We start from the raw sequence: 25,800 nt of genomic DNA, 5'->3' as shown, positions 1-25,800 counted from the left end.
CGCGAGGGAGGTAATGGAGGGTAGAGAGCAGCGCTGGTTGGTGAGATTGGCGATTCGGGCGTGGCTGCGCGGCCGCCCGCGAGATCTGCTGCAGCTTTTGGGTGCTGGCTGAAGAAAGGATAGTCCTTGTGGCTCTCATCTCTCGCTGCTGCGCCGCTGGCTATCTCTGACTCGGTGTCTCTCGGACCTTCTCTTTTCTTCGAATCCGACGATCTCTTGAATGATGAATGATAATGCGAAGCTGATACATGTGAAAGCGCCGCAACGCCGCCGAAATTCCTGTAGGACGGGGAGACGGACGGGACTTCCCCAGCCGATCGCTCCGTTTTCCAGAAATTCCCTTCTGATGATGGAGGGCTGCGCCATGTGCTTTCGCGTCGCATCGTCCCGCGCAGCCAACGAGACGTGCCGAAACTAACCCTTGCCCTGCATCGCAAGGCGAACGGACTCCGACTCTCTCGCCGAGCAAAATGATGACAGACGGCCGTCTCAGGTCGAAGATCGTGACCTCATTCAACGTCCCTCTCGTGCACTGTGACAAGTCACAGGCCCAACCAGCAGCGCTGAAGCAGCCAGGCTTACATCCTTCACAGCCAGCCCACAGCAGCGTCTGTCTCCCATCATTGCCCGTCACGGCACTGCTCGCATTGGCGCCGGCAGGATCGATCGGTCGTCGACACCGCCTGCTGAAAGCAACCCGCCAGCACACTGCCCGACGACGCCGATCTCTCGTCCTACCACCCGCCACAAGCGGCAGTAAATGAGAAGACTGAGGATCTCCCCCGCTAGGAGGCGGTGGGCTCTTGACCGGCTGGCTGGTTGGTCCGCTGCAGCGTCGAACGCACGAAGAAACCTGCCAGCCACGCCGTCGACGGAGCGACTCCGTGCGTGCCATTCCTTCGTTCGATTCGCTCCACCAGACTAGTTGTTGCCTCAGGGATGCCGATCTCCCTTGCCTGATGAGCGCCCTGCGTTGATTGCGGCCGCAACCATCTCCGATGAGAACCAGCGGTTGTGTGGGTGCTCTGACGCAAAACGGTGGTGGAGTAACCTCCGAGAGAGGGTGCCCAACCACACATGTGCCGTCGTGCGGTGATTCGTCGCTCCGCCATTTTCCTTGTTTTTGCAACCCACGACAACATAGACTTTGGTTACCCGGGCCCCAGTTCGTCCTTCCTTTTCGTCTCCTTACCGCCGGGCAAAAACCCAACAAACCATCACCGCGCCCCGCCCACTGCGCTAATTGCGCTTAATCGTGGATGACGATGGTGGACGACCATGCCGTCATAGCTCGGGTGTCACCACCGCATTATGCCGGGGGCCGCTCTCTCGTCAGCAAAAGCGGCACGGGCGAAGCAGGGAAAGGAGTGGGAAATTGGGGAGAAGCGCAGGAGAGAATACGACGGACGCCGTCTCTAGCATACGCGAACAAGCCGACGCCTGGCGCCATTAACGTCGTCGGCCTGATAAGTCCGCGGAGATTCGGTACCATAACGGAAAGCGCAAAAAGAAAAGAGCAAAGACGGGAAATTCTCCCAGGCTGTGAGGCTCGGCGGCGGAAGGCTGCAACAACTCGCTAGGTATCCCTTCTCTTTGCTCGGGGTGGAGTCATTGATGGGCGTGACGATGTGCAAAACGATCACTCCTCCGCCGTGCCGGACCTCGCTCTCTCGTGCTCTTTCTTCCCCCACCCCACATCTTCCGAGGCTCTTGTTCTCCGCTCATCTGCCGGTCGTCCCGCGCCGTGCTGCATGCGGCGGCTTTTTACCCCCAATGGGAGAAAAAGAGGTGGTCAAATGTGGGGAATATCTGGTTGGCCCCCAGAGTCACAATCTCCTTCCTGCAAAACCTCCGCCAAGTCTCGCGACTAAGAAAAAAACTAGCGCAGCCAAAGGAGCAAACGAGGTGGTTGGCGCGGCGTGCGCGCCCGCGTTGTCGTGATGAGCGGATGATGCCGTCAACAGCATGACGGGATTCTGGCGATCGACAGACGCATGTTCGTGTTTTCCTGTGTTCACTTGATCTGCTGGCCACCCGGAGAGGGAAAGTGAAGAGAAGGAACAAGAAAAAAGAGCGGGCGTATCACCCGTTCATGTCGCGATGCTGGATTTTCCTTTCCCCACACCGCCCGCTCCGCGTGAACGCCCCGGGAGAGTGGATGGAAGGAGGAGCAGCAGGTGTGTACTGTAGCGCGCTAGTAGTGCCTGTATGGTCGCGTACGCGACGCGACAAAGAAAAAATAATAATTACGTCTCTGGCATCGTACCACCCACACGGCTATAGGCCGGGAATGCATAGTACTACGCTGTCTGTGCTACGCGCATTATCACCGTGACCTCAGTGGTGGCGGCGCACATTATCTTCGTAAGCGTCACACTTTCGTCGTCGAGGCTCTTGTGGCTTGCGAGCAATCTATTTTTTCCAAAACACACTACGAGAACCACCATGGTCGTCGCTTGCGTGCGGGCAAGGCGATGACTCGCTGGGCGGCGGGTGACTCGCGGCGACCCGCAGCACCGCGTGGCGCCATGGCGGCGGCGGCGGCGCGCCTAGCGGGTACCTAGTTGGTGGTTGGTGATGATAGTCGTGTGTGTGTGTGTGAGTGCGCGTGTGAGTGTTGGCGGCCTCATTGCGGAGGAAGGTGGGGTGTGGTGCGTCCCGCAGGGCAGGTCGCCCGCGCGGCATCAGAAAGGGATCATGGGGTTGGCTAGTTTTGGGCTGGTGATGAGCCGGTTGCCGGAGCGAAGCAAGCGAAACAGCCGCGCGAGGACGGGTGGGTGGGCAGGCCGGCGCGCTGGGTGGGTGGGTGTGAGCAGCATGGGTGCGGTACCCCTCGGCGGAAGGAATTTGAGGGGATGTGGCGGCTGATGCCGCGCAGTCGTCGGACGCAGGGACTCGCAAGTGGTTGGGATGTGGTGGTGGTGATGGAGGGTGGGCGCAACAGGTACGTGGAAGGGTTCGCCCGAAGATCCCACGTCAGGTTGCTTATTTGGAGCTGGAATTTTTCGTGTTTTCTGACCCTCGCCTCGTCAGTGCATGCGGATGTGCCTGCTGATGGGCGAGACAGCTCCACTCTGTGTCTGGTGTTGCTTGCGTATCCACCGCATAGCCAACTCCATGGGCTTGGCTTTGTCGAGCATTGCGAAGTTGTCGTGGGCTGTGCTTTGATGACGATGACGAAGGCACAGTACCCACGCATTACAGGGTATTCACCATCGCGCCGCCCAGGGGTGAGTAACACGGTGAAGACATAATTTTCGCGCGGCAAAATCGACAACAGCGCCTCCATGTGTTGTCGTCACGCCGTCGTTGGCGGCACACCGCAGTCCGATGCGCTGCGTGCCCAAACGGTCCAAGAGACCGACGATTGTCGCGGCGCCAGAGTAGCATCTGCCGCTCATCGTATTATTCCCGCGCGCATCCATGTCGCGATGGGCGTTGAAGAAATCAAACGGCACCCACTGAGACGTCTTCGGGCACCAAGCCGGATTGGTATCGAGATCGAGCGATCAAGCTGCCTGCCTGGTCTGCGTGCCTTGGTTTCTCGCGCATTAGCTTGCCTTGTCACCATGGGCTCGTGCTTTGAACGGCTTCACTTCCTTCCAGGTTTGATTGTCTAACATGTGTAGTGCCATTCGCCCACGTGGGCGGTCCTACTCTGACATCCCTGTACTCGTGAAGAAACCAGCAAAGAAATGGTGCCCAGATGCTTTCCCGATGCTATAGTAAATGCACAACAAACGCCACGAATCCCTCCGCAAACGCCTCAAGCGTGGGGAACCAGTAGATAATGAAATTGGGGCAGGCCCAAGCGAGTGTGGTGTGTTTGAAAAAAGGGCCCACTTTCCAGCACTTGGTATGTGGGGACGAAATGTAACAGCGCAACCGTAAAGCGAACGGCAGAAAATCCCAACCCCAATCTCACCAAACACCCCATCTCCACCCCGTGCCTCATTGTTCCCGAACCCTTGGTACCGAAATGCGCGTGTTTTGTCTCGCGAATGACGAAGTGGCGAAGATCATGACGACGGCCATGGCGGATCACACGACGGCGACCCGACACCGCGATCGACTGCTTGCCACCGTGACAGCGTGGAGGTGGATCCTTCCACGCCTCACCATGATAACGAACGGACGGTGTGATGCTGTCCTTCCGTGGGGCTTCCAGGACTGACCGCCGGGGACCAGTCTGTCAGCCTGCCCGAAAACCTGGAAATGAAGACGCCTGATGCGGATGATGCAGATTTTTGGCGTGTCGGTGGATGAGAATGCCCAATCTCTCGCCCCTTGCTCCTGTGGTATTGATTGCTTTGACGCCGAAAAATGCTGATTGAGATGACGCCCGCCAAATTGCCGAGATCGAAAGAAGAAACCGTCATTACATAGGAAAAGCGTCGAAATAGGCCGTGTCGGAAATGATGCCAGACGACCATGGAAGTGCCCATGCTCAGCAGCTGCCCACTGACGTCGGCCGGCCGGGAGACATCTGGCCTACCCGCCTAGCCTCCTCCTGAAGGAGCTTCTCGACGAGGTCGTTCCGGGAGTCGTTGAGGCCGCTCGAAGCCTTAGCCCCTGCCGTGAGGTAGTCGCCCCCTTGGCCCTCAAGCTCGAGAGGAGTGACGGGCCCCGGGCTGCCCAGAGGGTTCAGACGAGGGCTGGCCGGCTTAGTGCCGGTAGCCATGTTGCGGGTGGCATTGGCAAGGAGCTCTCTCTGGTAGATGTAGAGCTGGCGCTGGGCCTCCGAGTACTGCTTGTGCTGGGAGCGGGGCGAGGGCGGCGGCTGCGGGCTGTTGGGGTTGGTGCCTGGCGTGTTTGCGGCGCTGGAGTTGGACGAGGGGAAGTTGGCAGGATGGAAGCGCGGCAGCGAGGGCAGCCTGAGGTTGGAGGAGCTGGCACTAGGCTGTCGGTTGGCGCGGAATCGAGGGGCCTGGGACGGGATGGCCAGAGTGTCCGAGCCGGTCCTGGCAGAGATGGTGCTGGGAGGAGCCATGACAGCGGTGCGTGGACGGGCAGACATGGTCGTGGTTGGTGTTGGAGGAGTGTATTTGATTGATTTGCCGTTTCCGGACGGTAGTGGTAGTGGCCTTGGAAGGACGTCGGGGAGGATGCTTATAAGTGTTTGGAGGCGGGTCTGGCGTCGAGAGATATTTGAAGGGCGAGGGAGAGGTTGATGCTGGTGGGACAGGGAGGTGTCAGAAGGCCAGGAGCGGGGGGTGGGTGATATAGAGGCCTTGGTGCCGGGATGGTTGCGGGCGCCGATAAAGCAGCACGGCGTGCAAGGATTGTGGTGGAGCTGCAATTCGAAAGGGCAGGGCAGGCGCTGATCAGATCAACGGCGGCCGGCTGGGAAGCGGCGCCAGGACAGGGTTTCGTAGTGCTGGTCCCTGGCGCCGGGCGCAGCGGCTCAGCAGAGCGTCGCACCGAGAGCAGCGACTGCCGGTGGGGCAGCACAAAGCGAAGGGTCCTGTGCAGTGGTGTGTGAGTGGTGTGTGTGCCTTCCCGCGGCCCCTCTGCTGCGGAATGCGTGCAGTTTCGAGCGGGCAGCGCTCAGGGAGAGGGCCCTCGAGCCCACCGCACCGCAGCCCTGTCTCGTTCCCTCGCTGCCTCGCGCCTAACCGTGAGCCCATGACCCAATTTTTGGTGATGACGACTGTGCGACAAAGGGCACCGCGCTGCTTGGCGCCCTAACCACCGCCGACGAACGCCCTCGGGCCATGTCATCATCTGCCTGCCCGCGCCGTCGCCCGCTTGCCTGCCCGCCTCCTGCACGTGAGTGCTGAGTCCTCCGGCTGTTCCGTGATGCTTCTGGCGCTTCTGGCGCCCTTCCTGGCGCCTCGCGCGCGGCACACTCGCGGCATCGCGCGATCGATATTGCTACTGCAGTCGCCAAAGCCGCGCTCTCCGAGCTCGACGCAAGCTCCCGCCGCGCGGGCACGCCAGCGGCGACCAGGAGCGCGCCGCACATGTCTCCGCCCGCCCTTCCATCACCGCCGCATCGTTGGACGTCCTCCCCAGGACAATTGTCCGCACGACCTGCAGCGCGCTGGAATGCTGGAGGCGCGGATTCCGGGCGTGACCTGACCGTCGTCCGTCGCACCCTGCGGCGAGTCTCCATGCCACAGACATCGCATTCCTCCGAACCGAGAAATGCTCTCGCTTGCTGGCGGTGGAGAAGGCAAAGGCAGACGGCGCGCCGCCCTTGCAGCGGCGCTGAGCCGGCGAGGCATACGAGATAAGCCAAAAATAACAGGTCCCGTCAGCGTCACGCATGCGGAAAGGCATAGTTGTTTGCTTCCTTCCAATAGAGCGAGGGCTGTGCGACTTGGCAGTGCTGATGGATCTTCAATTGCCGCTGCGGTTGAGCCATGGTGCTGCTCCAACTGCACGCGTCACACCGAAATCCTCAGCTCTTGCTCACCGATCAATCCGCTGTCTGAACTGTTGAGCCAGCCAGCCTCGTCCCGGACTCATCAAAACTGGCAAAAGCATGTGCAAGGGCGGCGCGGCCCTTCGTCCTTCCGCCATGCATGTTTCATTGGCGCGGCGTGGCCAATCGAACTAACCATCTCAACTACCGCCGCTGCGTGCCCGTGAGAAAGCAGCATCCTGTGCGGCACAGCCCCGGACTGGCCCGGCTGGGCGGCCTTCGCAACTGCGTGCAATAGGTGCTGCATCTCCGGCCCCAGCAGCAACCACGCCCGCGGCTGATCGACTGAAAAGAAAAAACGATTGCGTGCATCACGTTCGACAGCAGAGCGCACTATCGGACGGCGCTCTCCAGAAGACCACATGCGTCCACCTCTCACGCACCCCCTTCTCCAGGCCTCCAATCAATCGGTGATAGCACTGAACGTGCGGTTGGCTCGCGCGCACGCGAGCACGGTCACCCCCCTCATTGTTCGAATGCGATAGAATTCGAATCGCGAATTGGCGTCGGCCATGAATCGCTATCGCATATTGCCCATCCATGCTCTCCTTTCCCTCCTGCCGTTCCCACCGCGCTAGGGTCCCGCGCGGCACGAGGAATCGCATAGAAACCCCGCATTTTGCGCATGCAGACCAGCGAGAGCGTTCGAACACGCGTTCGGGCAATCATGCCATTCCGGCCGGCAGAGAACCAATGTCGGGTCAGGGATCAGCCAAACGATCTACGATCTGTGATGTACCGCAAGAAGAGGCGTGCATGTCGATAGAAGCGCCAAACCACGAAGCCAAGCACCATGCGTGTCTCACGGCCACTGTACCGGATCGACACGGCAGAGCGCGAGAAATGGATATTGCGACAATCGCGCATAGCCGCGGCCAAATGGCCTACGCGGGCATAAAGACAGGAGAGATCGGAACACCCCAGCTGCTAATAGATTGAGCTCCGAATGCAGGAATTATCCATTACGGTATAATGCGGGATGCATTACATCCGGACCTTGCCGGCTACTGCACCTATCCGAATAGACAAAGAGGGTAGACGAGCATTCGGGTGCCCGCTGCCCACAGGGTGCGCGCCGATGCCTCTTTCAGAGCCGTGTAACAATGCCAAATACTCAGCCTCCGTTTGCTGAGATGTCTAACCGATAGTCGTTGGTTGCACACGTTACTGCACTTTCAAGCCAGATTTACCCTGGGCTCCAACACGCGAACATCCACTCGTTCAACGCCAGAATGACAAGACCCGCCCAATTACCTGAACACCGCCAGCTCCTTTTTTTGTCGTTACCCGCTGCGCCATAAAGTTGAACCGTAATGGAAGACATGTCCACATCATCTCCAATTGCCTTGGCTGAGTTTGAGCAGGCCTTCCACACATCCCAGCTCTTCGCCGCTTGAGACACTTGTTCTCTGGCTGTGGCCACCTGCGCCGCCCATGAAGGCGCGAAGTTCGTCGTCATCCTCGGGGTTACTAGTCCGAGGTCCCAGTAGCCTTTTGTGCGGCGTCGCCTTCAGCCCTTTCTCGCGGTCCATCATAGTTCCGAGACTGCCATTCGTGCTCATGATATTGGTGTTCTCGCCCAAGACCCTGCGCCGTGGCTGACCAGGCTGCTGACCGGCAGTGGGCGGCTTGGTACGACGCAGGCTAGTGCCAGGAACACCTGGTTCCCAATTCTCCTTGTCCGACTCTGTCTGTGGGACCTCGAAGCCATCGTCATCGGCCTTCTTTGTGACGGCCGATTGACTCTTCTTCAGTGGCGTTCTGCTCACAGGTGCCGCCTTGCCTTGAAGGCGTCCTTGTGAAGATGAAGAGCGAGACAGAGGCGGTCGGTGTGTGCTCTTTCCATCGAGCTTGACACGCTTTGCAGAACTTTGAGTGAGGAGCTGGGCATTGCGCTTGTTGGGGTTCAGTTTCAATGCACCTCTGCTAGCAGACCGTATGAGACCAATGGCGTCCGCTGCGGAGCCACTTCCCTCTTGGTTCGCCTTTTCGGTCAGAGAATTTCTTGCGTCACTATCACACCAGAACTCCCAAGCTCTTGAGTCACGAGACCGCCCGGAGAAAGAGCGCTGGATGCCCTGGGGCGATTGAGCTTGCTTCAGACGATCATTTAAAGCGGCAGCACTGTAGCTGCGGCGAAGACCTTCGGACTTCTCGATCACCGGAGTTGGGTTCGGCTGAGACCGAGGCGGAGATGGAGAATCGTCGCCGGTGATGACCCTAGCCTTTCCGTCTTCAGTCATTGACAGGCGCACAAATGAACTGGACTTTTTCAAAGTCCGAGGGGGCGCTTGTTCTTGTGACGAGGGCACCGAACCGGACTTCTCCGCCATGGCCTCCTCGTAAGTACGGATAAACGACTGGCTACGGCGGTTTGCGAGATAGCCGATGCCTTGGTGTTGGCTTTCTTGCGATGACGGCAAAGGCTGCGAGCTGCCAAACTCTGTAGGTCCAATGCCGCTGACTTGGGCTGGACTCTTTGGAAGCTCAGTCGCCGCATTGGTTGCCTGGTGTTCGACATTCGTCAAGTCCGGCGCTGATGGGGAAGCGGTTTCCTTTGGCACGTGCTCGGTGCTAATTGTTGGAGACCTAGCCGGTGTCTCCTGAAGGCTGTGTGAGTTGTTCAGCGGCGCAACCGCAACATCTCCGACGTGCTGTTCCTGCTCTCCTCCTTCGGCATCGTCGGAATTCGGGGCGGACGAGGATGGTTCTGTGATGGGTTCCTGAGAACTGGAGAGATGCGATTGTATTTCGTGCGGTTCGAGTGGCCTGGATTTACGACGTGTGTTTTGGCGGCGATTCTGGAACCAGATCTGGTGGTGATAATGTTAGTAGCGGCTGAGTGGTCCATGCGGGGATCCTTACCTGCACCTCCTTCTCGCCAAGAGCGACGCGCTTCACGATCTCAAGACGCGCAGCCTTGTCAGGTTTGCTGTTTCTCTGGTATTCTGCTTCCAGTATTTTCTGATCTTCGGGGCTGTTGCGCGCAAAAGGAGGTTAGCATGATTTCGGCGGCACATGAAGCTGTCAGGTTTCACGCCCTGACGCGGCCTATACAGACGCGTCTCGCGCCTCAACAACAGGGGGAAGCACAGCGGAGCAAAAGCTGACCTTGTTCTTCTCCGCTTCTGGCGTGCAAGCGGTTTGTTGTCGACATCAGGCGGGAGGTTGCTTCTGACCGTGTCGGGGGAGTGAACGAGGAATGCCAGGCTGCCCGAGGGAGGACTGGACAACTTTGTCGCGTCTGCTGGCGGGGTGGTGGAGCCGGGATCGCTCATGGCGACTGGCAGCAGCAGGCAAGGTAAAATGGAAAAGCAGCGAGAGCAGCGAGGGATAGAAGATAGGGTATGGGTATGGCGAGGCACGCGTGGTGGAGAATGCGCGTGTGTCGAGATCGGCGGCACAGCGGCTGCGCTCTCGACGCCGGGATGATGACGCGAAGCGCGACCCCAGTCCGCACGCGCGCCCTTTGCAGCAGAACCACCACACTTCAACACCCCGCGAGCCCAGCACAAGCTCGTTCGCATCCGGCGCCCAGCTCGCATCCCTCCTGTCACGACCCATACCCTCGCCATTGGCGTGTCGTCGCGCCAGGTACGCGTTTTCACGTGAGTCGCCACGCGTGGGGAACTCCGCCTCAGCCCCCGCTCTCCGTGGTCGTACGTCCGGCTGTTGTGGTTCTTTGAGGCGCGACTCGTGCGCGTCCTGTGCGCCAGCCCTACGCGTTGAGGCCGCCCGGGCTGCGGACCGCTCTTAACCCTTGTCGGAACATATGACTATGTAGGACATGGACTGCATCGGACGGCATGCGGCAATGGGCCAGGCAGCAAGCACTCCAGGCCAGTCCGCGCGACACGGAGCGTAAGACCGGAGGAACCTCCTTCCCGTACCCGCTCCAGATGAGCCTCACCGCGCCTTGCTCGTGGCCACACGCCACCGCGGCCTCTAAAAATCTCGAGTCTTTTCAATTGTGCCATTGGCCATGCTCCTCATCTTCTGTTGATACGCAGTCTACTTGAGTCAGGATTTTGCCCCTCATCTCACAGCAGCTTAGGCAGACGCCTGGGATATGCCACAATCTCTCCGTAGCCCCGTCTCGCACGCTTACCTCACATTCCGATTCGGCCCTTTCCCATGGAGATTCTGAGTTTCAACGTGCTGTACAGCCTCCTGCCCCCGACGATCTTCTCCAGGTTCCACCCGTTCAGATTGTAGTAACACACCATTTGCTGTATTGACACCTGGAGCTCTCTTGCTGATGGCAGCTCGTTCCGCCCTTGGATAAAGGTCTTACTTTTCTCCGATTGCCTCCATGCAGGTGTTCAGGAGTCCAGGCTGTCGCAGGCTACAGTGGAGAGACGGTTGTCGTAAAGTGTCGGTATTTTGCGGCCGACCCCGAGGCCAGAACTACCACGATTACCGGCAGTGGGGCCACGGGAGGCCACCATGACCTGGCTCTCCCAGCCCTGTCCCTCGGGTCATCCGATCATGTCAGTCACGGACAGTCATTCTAAAGAGTGTCATTGGTCGCCCGTGTCACAGCCTCCAAGGGATGGTATAAGTGCGCAGTCAAGATTCGTTTCAGTTCGCTCAGCCCCTGTCGCCAATTCCGCTACTTGACAGCCAATCAGGCCCTATAAGCGACTGGTTCCAAGCAGCTAGAATCTAGTTTACCCTCCATTATCTTTGGCTTTGCGGACCCCACGCGGCCGGGACGCACTTTGGGTGCAACTGTCGGATATTCTTACCGCCCGCAGGTGCTAAAGCTGGAGGTCTACGTACAACCTCTGCGCGGCCAGCTTCGGGACCATTTTCCAAACCAAGTTGGTGGTACTGCTCCGTTGGTAGCGGGCGTTCTGGCTGCGGCCACGGTTACTGACTCAGGCGGAAGTCCTGGAGTCTTGTGAGGAACTCTTAGGGTTCTCCAGCGGGCAAGCCACACCGGCTATTCCTAGCGGGCCCTCCACGGAGGTGGGATTACCGGTTCCCAGATTGTCGGATTTCGCCTCCTGTACCCTTGTGAACGCTATCTTGGGATTATGGCACAACCGCAGCACGAGATGTCTCGGTGACTTTGCAGCCAACCATCAGACACAACCGGCTTGACTCGCTGTAATCGGACTCGGCCCTACAGCCGTTGAAATTCGGACTTGGGATCACCGCCGCAGGCAACAACTGCTCCATATTTTTCATGAACCCCGCCAACACCTGTCAGTGGAGCAAGAAGAGTTGCCATAGACCACTCACCTCTCACCCCGCCCTCCCGGATCTGCCGCCTTGCATCCCCGGGTTTCTTTTTTGCTGAGTGTAATGCCACTGGCACCACCTTGTCGTCACCGTCTGGATAACTGGCTGGCATTTCTAGGCTCCTATTCCCAAATCTGTGGCCATCGACCGATCCCGACTCGGGGAATTTGCTAAGGACAAGCGGTCACTGAAAGTCATACGCAAATTCTAATCGAATAGGGGGCCACTGGTGAGTCAAGCTTTTGTGAATAGCATCACGAGTTTTTATTCTAGATTGGATTGACGCCTTGGCTGCTACTCAGCACTTGCTTGCGGCTCTATTTCCCTATTAGTTGAAGAAGGGGAGGCTCAACTATTTAATCCGAAACCACCTCGTTGGAACAGCCGCATGAACCCCAAACACCCCACTCCAATTCATTCCAACATCATGCGTGTCGCAGTGGCGGGTACCAGCGGCTTGGCGCAGCTTATCGCACACTATGTTAGGGAGGAAACAAGCCACCAGCTTGTAATGCTTTCGAGAAAGGTAAGTGCCGCCGGAATTTCCTTGTTGTTAAAACTTGCTTTCCCATCGAAACCCGACTCGACTACCATCACCAAAGGCATAAAGGTTACTTTAAGACGCCAGAGGCATTCGCATAATGGTGTGGGAACTGCTTGATATCCAAACTCTTGACACGGGCTAAGTATCGGTTGGCGTTGAGCGTCCCCATGCCTAGCGATCGCGGTCCGTCTACCCGCCTCGCTACTGCGAAGGGGTATGAGGCTGGCTCTTGCTCTCCCACGAGTAACTACAATAGCGGGGCTTCTTCAAGGAACGCCTTAGTTGTACGCACTCTGCCTGATTGTGACTGTGCTCTCCTGCAGGGCGTCAGCATCAGCTACTGTTTTAGCATTCAAGCCTTGCCGTTCTCCTCACCAAACCCTCCCAGGGATTTATCCATCAACACCGGAACCGCTAACCATCTCCCAGGCACAACCAAATCTCGAGGCCAGAGGCTACCAGATTCAAGTGGTAAACTATGACGACTTGAACTCTCTTGAGCATGCCCTAGCAGGCATAGACATCATGATCTCCACGGTCAGCGGTCCTCCGCAGCTGGCGCTCATCAAAGCATCGGTCAACGCAGGAGTGCGTCGCTTTGCCCCCGCCGAATTCGAGGGCCCTCCATCACTGCGCCAAAACAACGATCCGTTAGACCGTGGCAGGGCGTCCGCGTTGGCATACCTTCAGCACTACCGCTCATACTTTGAAGCAACGACCGTCTTCGTCTGCGGCGTTCTCTACGAGCGCTTTCAGCCGGGCGGGCTGGCTGCTGGCCGCCTGGGTTCCTCGACTGGCGTTGGTCAGGAAGGACACTACATTCTGGATCTCCGCTACATGACTGCCCAGGTGCCGGCGTACGATTCGGCCAATAACCCGTCTTACGTTTGCATGACGGCGGCCCAAGATGCTGCACGACTAGTCGTCGCAGCTCTGGACATGCCTACATGGCCAGCTGAATTCCGCATGTGCGGCGAAAGGCTCAAAGTCTATGATTTGGTCTCTATTGCCCGGAGTGTTCGAGGTACGATGAGGCTGGGTCCTCTTCTCGGCCGATCACTTTCATTTGTTGAATGCTGACCCAAGCAAAACAGGAAGGGAGTTCTACACGGAGCCAGCTGTCGAAAGTGCACAGACGCTGAAGTACAAAGCATCGCTCGCGTCGACGCAAGCGGAACAGTTGAGGCTGCATAATCTTGCTGCTACGGCTGACGGGCAGCACGACTTCGCCGATGCGAATCTCAACAGCTTCTTCCCTCACATCCGCATGACCCGGTTCAGAGATTGGCTGACAGCGGCCTGGGCTGGCGTCCCTTGAACTTCCAAGTCTACTTGGAGCCGGCGGACACACTTGGACACAAGATGGAAAGCTATTCAAGGGCACTCAGCAACGCAGTCGGTGAAATCAGGGCTTTTCCGCACGCTGGCAGGGGCGAAGCAAGGATTCTTTTGTGACATCGGGGCAGGAGACGCAGATTGATATGGAAGGCGGGCAGATAGAACACAACATTGAACTTGTCTGTGGCAATCCTCACATCTCTTGTCTTCTTTTTTTAATTTTATTATTAATTCGGTGGTTCCATTACTAGTGCCGTTGGTGAAAGTACGTGCTCATCAATATACCTATGGCGTGCTACTGAAGTCGATTTCGGTCAGAAGGTAACGGATATCATCTGGCGCTTCAAAAATATCTCACACTGCCGCTGTTGCCTTGACACAAGGCAGGAATTATGTACGTTCGCTCGTTTTCGGAAGAAAATAATCTAATTGCCACCTCCTCACTCGCTTAAGGCATCAAAATGCAAACGGTGCTCAGGGATGCAGGGAAGCCCGGCTGTTGGGCAGGAATTGGTTACACAGACGAGCTGAGGCTGATGGCTCTCGGAGCAATGTCAGCACTGCCAAGGACCAGGACAGAAAGGACCTCGTCTCGGGGACGGAGGGCTTTGTAAGAACGGGCCCTGTTCGTGCAGCCATCGGCTGTGCCTGAAGCCGGCTCGGCGCGCTTTGGCCTTGGGGCCTGGACCCGGAACTAGTAGGTCAGTGACGCGGTAGGGGTTTCTGGATGTCGTGATATTCAAGAGCCCCATCTTGGAAGGCCGTGAACCACTCAACGCAGTGGATATGGGTTGCGTCATAAAGGGGTACACAAGGCAGGACGCCAAACCGAGAGAGGAATTGCACAACGGGCGTTCGGGCCCGGGGAGGAGACCGCGATCGCAAAAGCAGGTGGCATCTGCAAATCTTCGATCTCCGGTTGCCATGGACCTTGCACATCACCGTGGAGGTGGGGCCTTTTCCTTCGGTGCAATTGCGCTACTGTGATGTCATCAGCCGCCCCACTATGCTTCTGGCAACTGCCCCTCTGCATATGCTCCCCAAATCGCAAGCTACAAAAGGATAGCTTTCCTGCGCTCAATCTTCTTCCTGAACACTCATCTTCCTCACAACCAGCTTCTGTGATATCCCAAACTCTACCTTTCCAAGCACTCCACGAACAACTCTCTACAACACTTCCAACTCAAACACCATTTTCAAAATGCCTATCACCAACGCGTAAGTGGCATTTTCCACCTTGCTCGCCAGCTTCCAAGGGACGTCGAAGCTAACTCCTCACAGCCCCATCTCTGGTGTCGACAGCGCCAACCCCAAGACCGTCGAGGAGCGCAAGGCTGAGCTTCCTCTGCCCGACCAGCCTCCCACTTCGTCCGACTGGCAGTCTGCTGACGCCCGCAACGTCAACGTCGGCTCCGGCAAGGTCCAGGGTGACATCTCGTACGGCAGCGGCGCCAGCACTCTTCATGAGCCTGCCACCAGCGGTGAGAGCATCGATGTCGGCAGGACCGCCAAGGATGGTCTCAGCGGCATCCCCAACGACGCCGTCACCAAGGACAAGAGGGGCCACACTGCCACCCAGGAGACCAGGCAGTAGACGAGTGATGTTGAGGGAACATGGGGTGAAGGGTAGCATCTTCTTTGGCGGCCATTGATTGGCGCGCCTGCACCTTTGGCAGTTTCTTGAACATCATATCAAAAGGCGAACTCGGGTCTATTTCGTGTACTATAGATTTCCAGCCACGGATAATGAAATGAATAACGATCACACAAGAAATGGTGTCTTCGATAAGTGATTTAAAAGCTCTCAACCTGTAATCTCGACAAGTGACCACAATTCCTAAGCTGCAAACCGGGGCATCGCCACGTTTGAATAGCATGCCCGACTGGCCGCATACGTTGCGTTTCATACATTTCACCCACAGAAACGCATACCTCTGAGGGAGACTGGGCCACGAGTTGCACACTGCGACGAAGAATTTGCCCCGCTGCAGTGACGTGCCACGGCAAGCGCCCAGCTCCTGTAAAACGGCCACTGTGGCGCGCACGCATGCTCGCCAACCCGGCCTGCATATGGGAAATCAGGGCTTGGTAATGCGGAATTCAGTATGGCGACCCACACAAAAATGCATGAATTGGTGATTGTGGTGAGGGAAACCGATCCGAAGCACATGCGGGGCAGATTCGCTCGACAGATAGCCTACCGTCGCCGCGCGGGAGCCCACAGTTTATGCGCAAATGATGTCACTATGGTGGAAGACAATGACATCTATTGCGAGCACATGCTGCTTATATATTGGGCGCTGTAGACCCTGCACTCCATCAAGATACCCCTCACTGAAGCTCCAGCCCACACCCAACTCCTTGCCTTACATCCCACGACCACGACTATCCATTCTCACCCACTTTAAACAAACATCATGCCGTCCTCCGCTGGTCAGAAGGTATGTCAAAATCAGCACAAGACATCTGTTCAATTTTCGGTAGCACAGAAGAGTCCCCCGTCACACAACATCCGCTACACAATGACTTCGACGGCAGAGCAACGTCTGACGCGATATACCTTAGGTCACCGACCCCACCGCTAACCCGATCGCCGAGGGCACCGGCATCGTCACCAGTGACTCTCTGGCCGCCGAATCCCTGAAGGGTGACGGCTCTTTCGCCGCTGGGAATCTTAAGGCTGGCGTGAGCGCACAGCCAAGCCGTGGCACCACAATTAACACGACCGACACGTCGGCGGCGCGTACGCTGCACTCGGCGGCGGACGCGGAGTCGCGCGACGCGCAGCAGGAGTGGAGCGAGCAGGCGCAGCTGAACGCAGGCAGCGGGCTGAGCGGCAAGGGACCGACCTACAACACTACTACTAGCTCGAGCAACGCCGGAATTGCCCCTACGGCTTACAGCGCGAGCCAGCTGCACGAGCAGAAGCCGAAGGGGGCGAATCTCACCGAGGGCGACTTCTCGTCCTACGCGCCCAACGCCAGCTTCAACAGTGAGATCGGCTCCAAAAACGACCCAGGCCGCATTGCTGAGCAGAAGTTCCAGCACAGCGCTCAGCAGAGCGGCCTCGATGCGGCGCAACCGAAGGACAAGGGCGACACTGGTGACCAGCCCTACTCGGTTCTAAAGGAGGCGTCGGCCTGAGAGATAGGCAGATGGTAGTTACGGTTGATGGGTTACGATATGGGCTGTATAATTATTAAATCAGCGGCTTTTTAATGGAGCAGGCTTCAGAGCCTAAAATTAGACTTTCGCATGACTAGTGAGCGATGACGCGGGCAGCAATTTTGTGCACGTTTCAACTTTCGTCGGAAGCGTAAAAGGTTGTCGTGTTGCGGCGCGGCGGAGACGGAGGTGGAAGCAGCGCGGCGCAGGCGAAACGGTGGCCTGTGCATGAACCCCCCGGAGCCTCGCTCTCTGGTGCAGGTAGCTGATGTGGCCTCTTCCGGCGAACGCATTGCGCGCGCGTTCACCCACAATTTTCGCAACTCCCCTCTTCCTTCGCTTGCCGCTCCATGTAGCAGTCGCTGAACGGAAGCTGCCACAATGAACGGGTTCGCGGACCAAGGCCTCTCCGAGGACAGCTTCGGGCCCTCCAGCGGCGGGCTCAAGGCATTCGATGCTTTCCGTAAGTCCACCATGCGATTGCCCCGCCGCCTTGCTGCACGCCTTGCATTGCTGCTGCTCCCTGCAAATCGACCATTGATTGACGCCGCCGTTGTCCAGCCAAAACGAAGAAGACGTACCTCCAGCACACGACGCAGGGCGCCAACTGGACGCTGCTTCTGATAGTAACATGCGTGTGGCTCTCAATCACCGAGACGATGCGGTGGTGGGTGGGCGAGACGTCGCACACGTTCAGCGTTGAGAAGGGCATCGGGCACGAGATGCAGATCAACCTGGACGTCGTCGTGGCCATGCGCTGCGACGACCTGCACGTCAACATCCAGGACGCCTCGGGCGACCGCATCCTGGCCGGCTCCGCGCTGACCAAGGACCACACGCGCTGGATGACCTGGGTCGAGAAGAGCAAGAACATTCACAAGCTGGAGCGCAGCAGCCAGGACCAGAAGCGCTACGACGAGGAGGACGTGCACGACTACGTCGGCGCCAAGGTCAAGAGGAAGTTCCCCAAGACGCCGCGGTTCAGAGGCAACGCCGACGCGTGCAGGATCTACGGCAGCCTGGATGCGAACAGGGTGCAGGGCGACTTCCACATCACGGCGAGGGGCCACGGCTACATGGCGTTTGGCGAGCACTTGGACCACACCCGTAAGACTCCTGGGAGAAGTGTGGTTGCGGTTTGCTGACAAACGGTGGTAGAGTTCAACTTCTCGCATCAGATCAACGAGCTCTCCTTTGGCCCTTACTACCCCTCGCTTACCAACCCGCTCGATGACACGCGCGCCGTGACGCCGACGGAGAACGACCATTTCTACAAGTTCCAGTACTATCTGTCGGTTGTGCCGACCGTGTACACGGACAACAGCCACACGATCGTTACCAACCAGTACGCCGTGACGGAGCAGTCGCACAGCGTGCCCGAGGTGTCGGTACCGGGTGTCTTTGTGAAGTTCGATATCGAGCCTATCATGCTCACCATCTCGGAGTACAACGGCGGATTCCTTGCGCTGCTGATCCGGCTGGTCAACGTGGTTAGCGGCGTCATGGTCGCGGGCGGTTGGTGCTTCCGGGTGGGCGAGGCGCTGTTGGAGTTCTACGGCAAGAGGAAGAACCGCGGCGACGGGCTGGGCGTTCTTCACGGGAGAACGCCCAGCTACGACGAGAAGCGGAGCATTTGAAGCGTTTGCTGGTTTTCGGGGTTTGGGATACAGGCGGGCGTTCCGGACGGGCTTGTGTACAGAATCGCTTGTAGGTATATCGGTGCAGGGTAGATATGGCGCTGCAGATGAGCTTGGAGCGCGGAAAATTGCCTGAGATTTCATTGTTACTTCTGGTGCAGCTGGGAGTGAGGCGGCGTGCAAGGCTGAGGAACGGGCCAATGGGCGGCGGCGACTTATCGAGGCGGATGAAGACGGCAAAAGCACGCTGCCAGACATCTCTCTCCTTCATTCTACTGCGACATCCCTGCCGACACACCACAGTAAGTTGTGCATTCCCTTTTCAGCCTTTTGCCGCCATGTCTTTTCTGTCACGCCAACGGCTGCCATCGGCATTGCACCCCTTCCTATCCCGCCCCGCGCGCCCCGCCGCCTGCTCTCATTATATCGCCCAATTGTTTTTCCGCGTTGTGACTCAACTTGGCGCCGCGATACGAAAGCGGCAGAGCACAGCACCACACAGTGTCAGGCGGACCAAGTGCCCCGACCATCAGCAGCTTACGTGCCCCTCCTTTAACCAAGCGAGACCGAGGCGGAACCAGCATGTCCAGGAACGTGCTGGTCCCGACGCCCGTGTCTCGCTCACGCATCCTGCGGTCATGGACCCTGGTTTTGTGAGGACAGCAGATCTAAGACTGGTCCACTCCAAGCCATGTGCCAAAATACACGCTTCTTTAGCGCGTGCCTGTGCTCTGCATGCTGGACTATCCCACTAGTACGCTGCTTATCACAAGGTGCCGCAGCCTCACGCCGTAGCGCTGCACCTCTCAGGAGAGCAACTACACCCTCTTGCCCCACAACCACCCTGACTGGCTATCCGTCCCTTGCTTCCTCGATTGGTGCGCTCTTGAACGACAGAACCTACAAGCCCCTTCTTGGCACGCCTGCTTCTTTCATCGCCTTCCCTTTATATGCTTACACCTAACCCCCTCCAACCCCTGCTCTATCTACACAATCGAAGAAAGGAGCGTTTTTTGAAGTAAGAAATCATGGAACTCAAAGCCTACAAAACCAGGTCTATACAAGGCTTCAACACCGACGGCACCCTTGACCGCGCGAGGCTTGATCTCCTCTGCAGCCCGCATCGCCCCGAGTATTTCCTCTCCAGCTCCCCCCCTCGCGTCGATAGCGGCTACAACTCTCCGACGTTGTCGCCAACCGCGGCAGAACTACCGACGACTACTACCATGTCGCTGCCGCTCATCCGCCGTGCCCTGCCCAAGGGCGGCAGGAAACCCCACGTCTGCATCGTCGGTGCTGGAGTCAGTGGCCTGCGATGTGCCGACATCTTGCTGCAGGCTGGGCTGAGGGTGACGGTGTTGGAGGCGAGGAATCGAGTGGGTGGACGGGTGAGTAGTCTGGTGGCCTTTGTATGTGTGCACTTGAGTATGAGTTCTGATTCTGTGTGGTTTGTAGCTTTGCCAGGCGAAGACGCAGGGAGGACAAATGGTCGATCTGTAGGTGTTCTCCCCTGCACTCTTGTTTTCTTTTCTTGCCCATTTTCGAGCAGTGTGTCAAAAGACAGAGGTAAGGGGGCAGGGTCTCGGTACCAGTACTCTCTTGATCTCATGCAAAATGGTGCCCACTTTCGCATCGGCACGAATACCATGAGATTTAGTTGAGCGGTGTCGACCTCACCGCCACTTTAGAGGCTCTCCTATCTGTGGGAGATGTGCGTCCTCCTTTCAGTGAAGAAAACTCATGAAGAAGTGACTTCTACACATTCAGCATCTCATCCCTGGCATGAGGCTGGGCAGTATAGGTGCACTTTTTGATACACCGCCCGCGGCCTTATTATGCTTTTTAGAATGGACTGTCGAGGATTTCTGATCAGAGGCTAATGATATTTGTGGAAATCGTCAGCGGCCCAAACTGGATCCATGGGACTGAAGACAATCCGATTCTGGATCTTGCAAAAGAGACGGGAACCATCTCTCACAACTGGGATGGGCGCCAGTGCATCTTCGACCCGCAAGGCTCACCGCTCCCGGAGAAAGAGGCCGTTGAGGCCTCCGAGACGATTTGGAGCATAATAGGTGACGGCATGGAGTTCAGCAAGCAGAACAGCGCGTCAATACCTGCGAGTAAAAGCTTGCTTGACTACATCCATGAGAAAACGAAAGAACTGTACACCGACGAGGATTCGAATCACCTCCAGGAGGCCGAAAAGGAGAAAAAACGCCATCTACTACACAAGATCGCGGAAATGTGGGGTGCCTTCGTCGGCAGCCCCATCCAGCAACAGAGCATGAGGTTCTTCTGGCTCGAGGAGTGCATCGACGGAGAGAACCTGTTCGTGGCCGAAACCTACCACAAGATCCTGGACAGAATAGCGAAACCCGCCCGCGAAGGCGCAGACATCCAGTTCGGCCAATACGTGAAGACGGTCGAAACCATCGCCGACGCGGAGGGCAACGAGAACGGCGCCGTGCAGGTGCGTCTGGCAGACGGCAACAGCATGGTCTTCGACGAGGTTGTTATGACCACGCCCCTGGGCTGGCTCAAGCGCAACAAGGATACCGCCTTCGTGCCGCCGCTGCCAGAGCGCCTGTCCAGTGCTATCGACAGCATAGGATACGGCTGCCTTGACAAGGTCTACATCACCTTCCCGACGGCGTTTTGGGAGACTTCCTCGCCTTCATCCTCCTCCTCCTCCCCGGATTCCATCCCCACGTCCGCCCGCCAATCCATGCCCAACACCACCGCCACCACCGCACCCGTCCACCAGCCAGACCAGACCGTGACCGCAGACGGCAGCAGCAGCGACCCGAGCCACCACCCAGGCTTCACGCAATGGACGGCACCGCTGTACGCACACGACACCAACCCCGCCGGCTGGAGCCAAGAATGCGTCAACATGGCCGCCCTACCCGGCTCAACCGCCTACCCAACCCTCCTCTTCTACACCTTCGGCCCAACATCCCAACACATCGCCTCCATCCTCAAAGAAGGCGAGAAGGAGCAACCCACCACCGCCACCTCCCCCTTCTCCACCACCACTCCCCCCTCCATCTCCCCACCCGCCCACTCCCCCACCCACCACAAACTCCTCTCCTTCTTCGCCCCCTACTACACGCGCCTGCCCGGCTTCGACGCCGCCAACCCGCATCACCAACCCTCCGCCGTCCTCGCCACGGGCTGGACCAACGACGAGCTGGCCGGCTACGGCAGCTACTGCAACTTCCCCGTCGGCCTTGAGCGCGGCGCTGATGATGTTGAGGCCATGCGCCGCGGCGTGCCTGACCGCCGCGTCTGGCTCGCTGGCGAGCACACGGCTAGCTTCCTTGCGCTCGGGACGGTTACGGGTGCGTACTGGAGCGGGGAGGGGGTGGGGAGGGCGGTGGCGTGGGCGTATGGGTGTGGTGGTGAAGGTGAAGGTGAAGGTGAAGGTGCTGATGGGGTGAATAAGGGTGGGGAGGAGGATGGGGAGGCCGGGGTGAAGGTTTAAGCTGGTGGTGGACTGTGGTGGTGGCGTTGATGGGATGTAGGAGGGAGTGAGTGGGGTTCGGTTGTTCTTTTTCCTCTATCTCGTTTGGTCTCCTTTCTGGATGCGTTTGGGCGTAGCTATGCAGACTCTATGAGAAACAATGACACGTACTCGCAACTCGATTTTATATCACTGCTTTATGCCTCTCTTTACCATATCTCAACCTTCTTTCGTTGCTGTAGCAAAATAAATGATTGTGAGTCTTATAAATCAGGAGGTGATTTTCCAAAGACTCGATGATCTTACCCCTTTAGGTGAAAAAAAAGTCACCGAGTTCAACTGCCAATGATCCTTTGAATCATTATTTCTGCTAGTTATTGCTTCTCAGCCATTACATAGTCAAGAACAGAAAGAGAAGACAAGTGAAGGAGATCATTGTCAGACTGGTATATCTTCTCGCCGAAAAACCACTTTCACGCACGCTCGTATGATAAAGATAATCGGAAAAAGTCAAACTGCACACACACACGTACACAGCAACGGAGAGGTAAAAAAAAGTGCATCTTCATCCACACCAGCTTCCTTATCCTTGATGGGTAACAATCGCTCAAATGTCTGTCCACATAACACGGCAACTCCCTCTCCGCGTTTCTGCCATCCCTAATTGATACAAGTTTGCCTCCTCCTAGCTTTCCCATGCGTCTGCCGTGCCTTCGCTATTGAAGACCATTACCGACGGTATCTTTCTCGTATCAGATGTTCACCGTCCGTAGTCTATCCTGCTCAACACCACTCAAAAAGGAAAAAGAAAAAAAAGGCGTAAAGGCCAGAGAAAAGGCCAGAGAGGGCTTGAGTAGAAGCCCTGGGTAATAGCTCCAGAACAAGAAACGTAAAGGGACAGCAAAACAACCTGCTACCAAACGCCTTGTATATGCCGTTTCTCACTGGTGAATTTGGTTTTTCTTTGGGTATTTTTTTTGTCAAACCCATCGACGCCTCAAACCAGAAAAGACGTGTTCGGAAGGAGGAGCAAGAAAGGGTACAGATAAATCGTTGCAATAACCCTCCTCAACCTTGGGTTTGACATCGTAGACGTCGTTAAAAAAAAGGAAATAAAAGCTACCACAGTGACCATGCTATCACGATGGCTTCGATACGTCGTAACGTAAGCAGGGGCCATTAGAGATACGCTGACCATGCTTGCGCTTGTGTTGCTGCTGATATGCCTCTCTCCGCAGCATTTGCAGCAACTGTTGAAATATTAAAGATGGCCAACCTTCGGACTTACTACTCCGGGCTTGCCTCCAGCACTTCGCGCTCCCGCGCTTCCTCTAACTCGCTTAATATCTCTGGGAGCATGCCCTCGACATCCTCTTCTCTGATGCCCAATGCTCCCGTAATGAGTCGTTTATACTCGGTCGACCGCTCACCCATGCCCGCAACGCTCAGGTTTTGCACAACCTCATTCACCAGGCCACGGCGTATCTTTTGAGCATTATCAAGACTGAGCGCCAGTCGTAGCCTTTCACGGATCGAGGCCTCGCTTCCGTCGTCGCCATCTTGTTGTGCGTCGCCGTTAGCTTCTGCGTCCGCTATGCGTTGTTGTAGCTCGGCCTTTTGTTCCAGCTCCATGAGCGCCTCGGCTTCCCGTGTAAGAGCCTCCAGCTCCTCGTCTTGTTGCCGCGCATCCTCTTCCCATAATGGATCCTCCAGAGTGTCACCGATCACGCTATCAACCTCGGCGATGCCCATATCCCTCAGCTGCCTCTTTAGTGCATCAACTTCGGCCTGGCGTTTCCGCATTACCCGTTCGGCATCCGTCGCTTCCGCATCTTTTTCTACAAGCTCCTCTTCATACGCACTTGCCAGTTGCTCAAACTTTTCGTTTAGCGTCGGAGCGATCTTAGTCATCAAAGTCTGAGCAGTTTGACTGCGGAACTGGTGCGGAGATGCAACTTGTTGAAGGTTGCTCCCGTTGCGCAACCCAGGGAAGGTGGTGTTGCCATTGAGGCCGAGCCTTCCGTCCGGCGCAAATGGCGATGAGGACATTCCTCGATGGCGTCCGTCACGACGGCGAGCGTTCAATTCGCGGATCAGATCGTCGGCGGTCTCGCCCTGGTGGTTTGGAATGTCAACGGCAACATTACGACCAAGCAGAGCACGGACACATTTCCTTGCGCCATGTCGTGCAGCTATCATGATGGCGGTGTCACCGTTCTTGTCCTGGGCGTTAAGCAGGCGAGTGACTTCCTCGGGGATCCAAGTCTCGCTGAGCTTGTTGATGATGCAGTCCAAATAGTAACGGGCGCAGGCGTACTTGTTTTTGCTGCTTGTGGTGGCGGCAATGTGATGGAAGACGGTGCTGCCGAACCAGTCAGTGCGCACAACGGTTGGCTGCAGAATCTTGATCATCTGGGGCATCGTGTTCTTGTCGTAGTTGTTGGTGAACATGACTGCACGCATGAGGGGCGTCTCGAGGTTGTTAGACAGGGAGTCGATGCGTGCTTGACGGCGGATGAGGTCTTTCACTACGTCCACGTCGCCCATGGCAGCCGCCCAGTGCATGGCTGAGTGGCCTTTTTCGTCTATCATGCGGTCCAGGTTGACACCTGGCGGCGGCTCTGGTGGTGCAGGGAAGCGATCCTCTGATTCCAGAAGCATGAAGTAGTCTAACAAAGCATCCGCCCAGATCTGGTGCGCGCGATCTTGCGCAGACGGCTGGTCCACATCACGCTTCCGCTTGCGTCCTCCTTGTGAGTAGTGAACGCCATGCAACAGATCGTGCTCCTCCAACTCGGACTCGGCGATTGTAACGTTGTCGGGCGTTTCCTCGTCGGCGTACTGGATGCTTTCTCGTTCGTAAATATCTTCGCTCACTTGGCTGGGGGCAGGATAAGCGACTGAGACACGGTTAGCTGCCGTCAATGCGAGGCGGGAGCGAGGTAGCACCCACCGGGCGCCCGTCGAGCCATGCTCTGGCGCGCAGCCTTGGGTCTTGACGACGCAGCGGTAGCATGTTTGGGGGCAGGCGGCGGACTCCTGTCGCCGGGAACGTAGTCGAGGATGGGCAGAAGCTTGTCGAGAATGCCGTTGCGCTCGGCGAGCATGCGACCATCGTGAAGAGGAATCCAGGTGCCTGCAGCGGCTCGTTCAGTGGGTTGTTCTGCTCGGAGCTGGGCGACTCGTACCCTGATATTTGCCGTATCCGCCCTGCACCTTCTCGTGCACGCCCTTCTGGACCTCGCGCTCGAGAATGCGGGTGCGGGCAGGCTTGTCGAAGTCGGCGACCTTTAGGATGTGGGTTGCATTGATCCAGTCGTCGGCGCGGCGGCGCATGACATGGTTGCTGTCGACATTGAACTCGTAGACGGGGACCTGGGGAGCAGCGATGATGTCAGCAGGGGCGTTCGGCACAGCTCAGCTGGTGTGGGGGTGAGTTGAGCGCTTGGGCGGGGGCAGCTCACATTGCTGTAGGTGGCCGAGTAGATCCTGCCGGTGTTGTCGGGCGGCATGATGAGCTCTGCGGCCGGCAGCGCAGCGGTGCGGGAGAGTCGATGCAGCGGGCAATGGTCGCGGTAGGTCTGCTGGCGTGTAGCGGAGACGCGTGAGACACGCTGGGTCGCGGGCGAAGAATTCGGAGTCAGGTGACCCGGCTGGAAGCAGCCTAATTGTCGCTCGCGTCGCACCCCTGGCCCTCTCACTCGCGGCTGGCGACGCCCCATCAGCTGCGCCTGTGCCCGCCTCCGACGCCGCATCTCCGAGCTCCTCTGTCGGCGAGCGAGCCCACGTTGCCCTTTACGAACCGCGGGATGACGCGTCACAGCAGCGCCTGCGTGCGCGGCAGATGGATGCCGGTGACACAGACCAATCAAAACGGGCTGCGCCATGCGAAAACGACCTGATGCTCAGACTAGCTGCAATGTTGATAAGATTATCAAGTATATCCTTAATGCCCTGCATCTCCTGCACTCTTGCC

General features: G+C 57.5%; 8 protein-coding genes across 8 annotated transcripts; 5 read left to right on the top strand and 3 right to left on the bottom strand.

The window, feature by feature from the left end:
* Positions 1 to 4,447: 4,447 nt before the first annotated feature.
* Positions 4,448 to 5,017, bottom strand: LTHEOB_5864 (uncharacterized protein; the record flags this gene model as incomplete). Its single annotated transcript, XM_035515056.1, has 1 exon — positions 4,448 to 5,017. The coding sequence occupies one exon, from the start codon at positions 5,015 to 5,017 to the stop codon at positions 4,448 to 4,450; it is 570 nt and encodes a 189-aa protein (XP_035373556.1).
* A 2,741-nt stretch (positions 5,018 to 7,758) lies between these two features.
* On the bottom strand, positions 7,759 to 9,705 carry LTHEOB_5863 (Homeobox domain-containing protein; the record flags this gene model as incomplete). The annotated part of the gene is made up of 3 exons (XM_035515055.1): positions 7,759 to 9,240; positions 9,293 to 9,404; positions 9,539 to 9,705. The coding sequence occupies 3 exons, from the start codon at positions 9,703 to 9,705 to the stop codon at positions 7,759 to 7,761; spliced, it is 1,761 nt and encodes a 586-aa protein (XP_035373555.1).
* A 2,357-nt stretch (positions 9,706 to 12,062) lies between these two features.
* Positions 12,063 to 13,536, top strand: LTHEOB_5862 (NmrA-like family protein; the record flags this gene model as incomplete). The annotated part of the gene is made up of 3 exons (XM_035515054.1): positions 12,063 to 12,200; positions 12,648 to 13,242; positions 13,313 to 13,536. 3 exons carry the CDS (start codon positions 12,063 to 12,065, stop codon positions 13,534 to 13,536), a joined length of 957 nt encoding a protein of 318 aa, XP_035373554.1.
* A 1,221-nt stretch (positions 13,537 to 14,757) lies between these two features.
* On the top strand, positions 14,758 to 15,150 carry LTHEOB_5861 (Tubulin gamma chain protein; the record flags this gene model as incomplete). The annotated part of the gene is made up of 2 exons (XM_035515053.1): positions 14,758 to 14,774; positions 14,838 to 15,150. 2 exons carry the CDS (start codon positions 14,758 to 14,760, stop codon positions 15,148 to 15,150), a joined length of 330 nt encoding a protein of 109 aa, XP_035373553.1.
* Positions 15,151 to 15,973: 823 nt separating this feature from the next.
* LTHEOB_5860 (Cell surface protein) lies at positions 15,974 to 16,700 on the top strand (the record flags this gene model as incomplete). Its single annotated transcript, XM_035515052.1, has 2 exons — positions 15,974 to 15,997; positions 16,122 to 16,700. The coding sequence occupies 2 exons, from the start codon at positions 15,974 to 15,976 to the stop codon at positions 16,698 to 16,700; spliced, it is 603 nt and encodes a 200-aa protein (XP_035373552.1).
* A 402-nt stretch (positions 16,701 to 17,102) lies between these two features.
* On the top strand, positions 17,103 to 18,358 carry LTHEOB_5859 (Copii-coated vesicle protein; the record flags this gene model as incomplete). The annotated part of the gene is made up of 3 exons (XM_035515050.1): positions 17,103 to 17,184; positions 17,283 to 17,828; positions 17,880 to 18,358. 3 exons carry the CDS (start codon positions 17,103 to 17,105, stop codon positions 18,356 to 18,358), a joined length of 1,107 nt encoding a protein of 368 aa, XP_035373551.1.
* Positions 18,359 to 19,386: 1,028 nt separating this feature from the next.
* On the top strand, positions 19,387 to 21,845 carry LTHEOB_5858 (Amine oxidase; the record flags this gene model as incomplete). The annotated part of the gene is made up of 3 exons (XM_035515049.1): positions 19,387 to 19,746; positions 20,016 to 20,069; positions 20,232 to 21,845. The coding sequence occupies 3 exons, from the start codon at positions 19,387 to 19,389 to the stop codon at positions 21,843 to 21,845; spliced, it is 2,028 nt and encodes a 675-aa protein (XP_035373550.1).
* A 1,266-nt stretch (positions 21,846 to 23,111) lies between these two features.
* On the bottom strand, positions 23,112 to 25,336 carry LTHEOB_5857 (Apses-domain-containing protein; the record flags this gene model as incomplete). Its single annotated transcript, XM_035515048.1, has 4 exons — positions 23,112 to 24,724; positions 24,778 to 24,960; positions 25,013 to 25,199; positions 25,289 to 25,336. 4 exons carry the CDS (start codon positions 25,334 to 25,336, stop codon positions 23,112 to 23,114), a joined length of 2,031 nt encoding a protein of 676 aa, XP_035373549.1.
* Positions 25,337 to 25,800: the final 464 nt, after the last annotated feature.

The sequence above is a fragment of the Lasiodiplodia theobromae genome (assembly GCF_012971845.1).
Source record: "Lasiodiplodia theobromae strain AM2As chromosome Unknown scaffold_16, whole genome shotgun sequence".
Classification (NCBI taxonomy): domain Eukaryota; kingdom Fungi; phylum Ascomycota; class Dothideomycetes; order Botryosphaeriales; family Botryosphaeriaceae; genus Lasiodiplodia; species Lasiodiplodia theobromae.
This window is presented reverse-complemented; position numbering and strand designations above follow the sequence as displayed.